This window comes from Propithecus coquereli, unplaced genomic scaffold (assembly GCF_000956105.1).
Source record: "Propithecus coquereli isolate 6110/MARCELLA unplaced genomic scaffold, Pcoq_1.0 Scaffold101, whole genome shotgun sequence".
Lineage (NCBI taxonomy): Eukaryota > Metazoa > Chordata > Mammalia > Primates > Indriidae > Propithecus > Propithecus coquereli.
The window spans coordinates 252,299-258,105 of NW_012133970.1; the positions used below are offsets into that span (position 1 = coordinate 252,299).

The 5,807-nt window shown below is 42.8% G+C and overlaps 1 protein-coding gene across 2 annotated transcripts in view; it reads left to right on the forward strand.

Moving 5' to 3' along the window:
* The first annotated feature begins 5,128 nt into the window (after positions 1–5,128).
* HDAC8 (histone deacetylase 8) overlaps positions 5,129–5,807 on the forward strand; it is a 233,686-nt gene continuing 233,007 nt past the window's right edge. For both annotated transcript variants that reach the window (XM_012643780.1, XM_012643787.1), the window contains exon 1: positions 5,129–5,576. In XM_012643780.1, coding sequence (XP_012499234.1) covers positions 5,352–5,576 — 225 coding nt within the window. In that variant the 5' untranslated portion in view covers positions 5,129–5,351. The remainder of the gene's footprint in view (positions 5,577–5,807) is intronic.

Sequence of the window (5,807 nt, forward strand, 5' to 3'; positions counted from 1 at the left end):
GTTAATTGGGTCAAAGTAGAATAATACTAATATTAACACATATATTATACATAATATGATATGTTAGATAATATATGTAAAGAAATGCAGTTTTATCATTCAAATATGTACCCACTCAACCTCAGATCGCTAAATTCAAATAAGCATACTGACATCTGTGAAGAACCTGTTCTGATGAATGAATAAGACATTTTTACTCAGCATTTCAATTGTATACAAATGGTGCTTCTCCCCTACTGTAGGGTACTTAAAAACAATTCGTTCTCCTAAGTATATAAATATTTGGCAGAATCTCGTTGATAATAATACTGTTCATTAGCCTTTTCTATAACAAGAGAGGGTTTATCCAGGAAGGATGAACAGTGTCGGTATGGTCCCATCCTGGTTAATTAAGTTTTACTACATTCTGGGAATCTTATGCAACTGGTAGGGCAAAAGTTGTCATTCTTAGCCACAGCTCACAAAACAACTACCATCCCTTTTTTGCACTTATCTGTACTAATCCAGTGGAAATAAAGATAGCACTTTCCACATTTAGTCTTCATTTTCTATTTGACTCGAGTGGCCCCAGGTCTTGCTTTGTCCAGGACAACCCCCATTTCTGCCTGTTTTCCTGGCATAATTATTAATAGCACTCTTTGTCACTCTCAAAAGTGTCCCAGTTTGGATGATATGGTCACACTATATTTAGCAGAAGTCTGATTTCTTTTAAGGCTATGCCTAGTAGTGGTATGGGAGTAAGGATAACAGTGTGGGAGACTTTCCCCCCAAAATTGAGGAATATTTGGCATAAAATAACCAAAATATTTGAGTGCTTACCAAGTGCCACAAATTGTTTTATAGGCACTTGGCATGGTCCATCTTATTTTCACAATTGCCATGTGAGGTAGACATTATTGGAACCTCCATTTTACAGGTAAGGGACTGAGGCACTGAGAGGTTAAGCAAATTGCCCAAAGTCAATCAGCTAATAAGTGGCAGAGCTGGAATTGGAACCCATGCAGTCTGACTCTAGAGTTCCCATTCTTAACAACTACATTCTCTGAGGAAAAGACGTTAGAGGGTGGTGTGAAAAGGGTCAGTATGTTTAATACAGCTGAAGCATCAGTGGACAGATTGTGAACTGAGCAAAGAAAATAGTGAAAGGGGTAGTGCCCTTGTACTGTGTTTGCTTTCCCTTTGGGGGAAAAACAGGGGAGAGTGCCAAAAGAGGTGGCACAGCCCGACCCGACCTTGCTGATTCAAACATTACCTTTAGCAATAATGGTTGAGGCAAGTGAGTCAAGTAACTTGCCCAGGTCACCCAAGTTTTGGAGCCAGGGTTTAACCTACTGACCTCAAGTCCTCCAACTGCAAATCCAAGGCTTTGGGAAGGGCTGTCTTCCCAGTTTAAGAACCATATGGGTATTAAGCATGTGGCAAATTGAGGTTAGGGAAATGTGGCATGATTTGTGCTCTGTCTTAACCATAGAGCAAGCGTCCAGCCTCTCTGTTAGACTGATGTGCTGCAGGAATACACTGCCAATTCCAGAGCATTGTGCAACAATTTATCTTTCTTCTCCTACCACATTGTGTGTTGTGCTAGAATACTGTTTCCAGTTTAGAAGGGTTCAGCTATCTGTTGCCAGATCTGAAAGAACACATAAAAGAATCCATTTTTATGTCATCTGCTTAGAGTCCAGAATTTCGTGTTGCTTGGCCATTCTGTATCCTGCCCTCTGCCTATCCTTGAAGGCCCAGTACAAGTCCCATTCCTCTTTATATTGCCAGCCTTCATGATCTTACCTTTCAGTCAACTCCTGTAGCCCCACAGTCTCCTTCCCCTCTGTCTGTAAACGTGCAGTTCTCTCTTGTCCTTAAACAAAAAATCTGGGCTCTGAAGTCCTCTCAGGCTGACAGACTAACTCCTTCCTTTCGCAATCATATTTCTTCAAAGAGGAAGCTACACTTAACTGTGTTGGTTTCACTTTTTAACCCCTTGAAATCTGGCTTCCTCCCCTACCTCCTGTTTTTGTCATAGGGCACCAGTGAGCTTGTAATGGCCAAAGGGGTCTTTCACCCTTTTGCAATACATGACATTTTTATTATCTCTTCCTTCTTGAAATTCTTTTCTTCCCTGATTTCTGTGAAACTGTACTAATTTGGTCGGACCCAACTATTCCTTTTTTGTCTCCTTTATGACATCTTTTTCTCCTCCAAACCTCCACAAACAAGAATTTCCAAAAATTGCTCTCTTCTTCCTAGTTCAGAGATTCTCACTATGGTGTGGGGCAGGTTTTAGTGACATGATCTGATTTACTTTTTTAGAGGCTCACTCTGGTGGCTGCAAAGAGAACATGTTGCAGGGCAGTAAGAGTAGAAGTAGAGACCAGGTAGATATTGCAGAAAGTCCAGACAAGAGCTAACAGTGCCCAGACTGGGGTGGTGGTAGCGCAGAGGGAGAGAAGTGAGTGTGTTTAAGACATGTCTTGGAGGTGGAACTGATGGAAATCGCTGATTGATTGGTTCTGCAGGTGAAGGAAAAGCAGGAAATACAAATAACTCACAGGGTTCTGGCTTAGGCAACTAAATAGGTGTTGGTATCTTTACTGAGCTATGAAATATTGGAATGGGGTAGAAAGGACTTGGATGGGGAAATCAGGAGTTTGGTTTTTAAAATGTTAAGTTATATATGACTATTAAACATTCCAGTGGAGAAAGCCATGTTTCCTTGGCTATCGCAGCCACTGTTAGGACTTCAGCTATCTCCTCTTTATATAGAAATGTGTGTGTGTGTCTCACTGTAATTGCTTAACCCATTGATTTCTGAAACAACACTTTTTAGCACTCTTTAAATCAGACTCCTATGTCCAGTCTACCCTACCCTGAGTTCCTCCTGATTGCCCTCTTTCTTACACAGGAACTACTAGACTTCTCTTCACCCAGACTTTTTAGTGTTTCCAACAACTCTCTTCCTCCCTCTCACCAATATCCAAGTAGTAAGGAAGTCCTGTTGAACCTACCCTGTGCATTGTTTCTCCCTCTCTGTTCCCATTGCCCCCACCCTAGTTTAAAATCATCACTTCTTATCTGGACAATGGCGGCACTCTAACCACCTCTAGTCTTTCAATAACTATTCTATCCTACACCTGCTGCTGTAGAAAACTTTTTTCCTTAAGATTTCTGTCTAAGTGTCTCCACATTCCTCACCGAACGAAGTCTATTCTCTTTAGCCTGGTATTCAAAGTCCTTCATTATCTGACCCTTTCAGCTAAACTAGACTAGAAATTTCCTCCTTTGTGTTTTTGCTTATGCTCTTCATTCTAGTTGGTATGCCCTTCGCTGGCTCCCATCTTCACCAAGCAAAATCCTGTCCATCCTCTAACACCATCTCAAATGCCACCAAATAAGAATTCTAGGCCGGGCGCGGTGGCTCACGCCTGTAATCCTAGCACTCTGGGAGGCCGAGGCGGGAGGATCGCTCAAGGTCAGGAGTTCAAGACCAGCCTGAGCAAGAGCAAGACCTCCGTCTCTACTAAAAAGAAAAAATTAGCTGGGCATGGTGGTGCATGCCTGTAGTCCCAGCTACTTGGGAGGCTGAGGCAGGAGGATAGCTTGAGCCCAGGAGTTTGAGGTTGCTGTGAGCTAGGCTGATGCCACGGCACTCACTCTAGCCCAACACAGTGAGACTCTGTCTCAAAAAAAAAAAGAGTTCTAGTTACCATTTATTAAATGCCAATGATTAAGCACTTAATGCCTATTTATTAAGTAGGGTAAGCATCTTACATTTCATTATTTGATTCTGCATTGCCTATTTCTCTACAAGAATGCAAATTCTTTGTGAGCAGAGATCAGATTGTAATTCATCTTTGAATCCTCAGCTGTAATGTACAATTAGTTGATGTCAGATAAATGCTTGATGAATGACTGGATGACTGCAGAGCTCTTAACTAGTTGCTATGGGATGATATAAAAGAAGCATGAGCTTACATTCTAGTTAGAGAACACAAAACCAAAAAAAAACAAGATTTCTAGAATATTAAAGTTTTGACAGGATATAAATAGAGGGTGAACAAAGTAACACAAAGTCATCCTGGATGAATCAAGTTTATACAGTAAAGGGAATGTTCAAAGGCTTCAGTGTCAGGCTGACTTGATTTTGAATTTCTGCTTTTCTGCTTGTTCAGTACGTGACTTTGGACAGTTATTTTCTGTCTCTAAACTGCATCTATAAAATGGGTATATTCCAACCTCCTTCATAGGAGTGTTCCAAGGATGAAATGAAATAATATATCCAAAGTGCATGTCACAATGCTCGATAAATGTTTAAAGAGTAAAAAGCAAGTTAGATTTTAAAGATAGTAAGGATGTTGGATTGTCTCGGGTGTTAGCAGGTCAGTTCAGGTTGGTGTGAGAATCGGGGACCTGGGCATCAGGCAGTTTGTATCAGATCATCACAGAGGCCTCCAGGAACTGGAAATGCTGATGGTAATTCTAAAACTTCCTCAGGATAATCTTTAATGTGGACCCTCACACCAAACCTAAAATACTCCTCTAACCTCTGTTCAGCTGCAGAAACAAAAGGAGGGAGGAAAGGAGCTGCAGTTTCCAAACACCACTGAAAGTATCTGCTTGCATGCTTTCTACCACATAAATGTTCAGGGAGTACATTTGACATCATTGCTTGATTGGAATCTAGCAATTTCCACATTACCAGCCAGTCTCTTGGGAAAGTGCTATCAGGTTTGCCAGAGTAAATTATTGAGATTGTTAACTCTCACATGGACGTGGATAGTGACGACAAGCAACGAACTAAAGTTGCATCACAGAATTTACTGTGCAAACTTTTCACACCGTTTGTACCATTCATTAGTCCCCCCACCCAAAAAAAAACATATTTAAGATAGGCAGCTGATGTAGCTGTGTGGTGGGCTCTAGGTGGCCACATTGTATCTGTATTTAAATATTTAAACGGATGTATTTACAGATTGAAACAATTCATAAAGAGTTGAGGCTCCCTTTTTTTTTTTTTAAGCTCTAAAACTCAAAATCGCGGTTATTTCAGTGATTAGCCCCGTCTCTTCCGCTGCAAAAAACCTCTGGAAACTACACCTCCCAGCATGCTCTGAAGCTGGTCTGACCTCATCTCAAATGGCCCCGTAGGGCAACAAGGATGGTTAGTGTTGACCGTTTTTATTTGTGCCATGAAAAATCAATCTTAATTGGCAGCTATTTGGACTTTTACATCTGCCGGACCCCTTTTTTTGAACTGTCACTAAATGCAGGGGTTCTGGCCTGGGAAGGCCCATCCATTCCCTCAATTGGATGGGGAGCGGCGACAGTGTCCCCGACGATCTCATGAATAGGAGGGAATGTTGACCAGGAAGCACCGCTGCGGCCGTTCAGAGGAGCAGGAACTGGAGCCCGGGCTGAGTCCGAAAAAACCCGGATCTGGACGGTGGCTCCGCAAAGGTTGGAAGTGGACGATGGAGGAGCCGGAGGAACCGGCGGACAGTGGGCAGTCGCTGCCCCCGGTTTATATCTACAGTCCAGAGTATGTCAGCATGTGCGACTCCCTGGCCAAGGTCCCCAAACGGGTAAGAGAGAGCGCAATGAAAGACCATGGGCTTTGGGGGTGAGGGCGGTGGACGGGAAGGCATTAGGAAACGAAGAGGATACTGGGCTGGGGGAAATCTTCAGAAATGTGGATAGCCGTATCAGATACCTAAAGCCATACTAGAAGGAAGTGTTCCCTTGTCGTTTCTGAGAGCGCGGTGTGTCTCCGCCGGGCGTCCAATAGACAGGTGGGGGTGGGGGCCGGTGGCTGG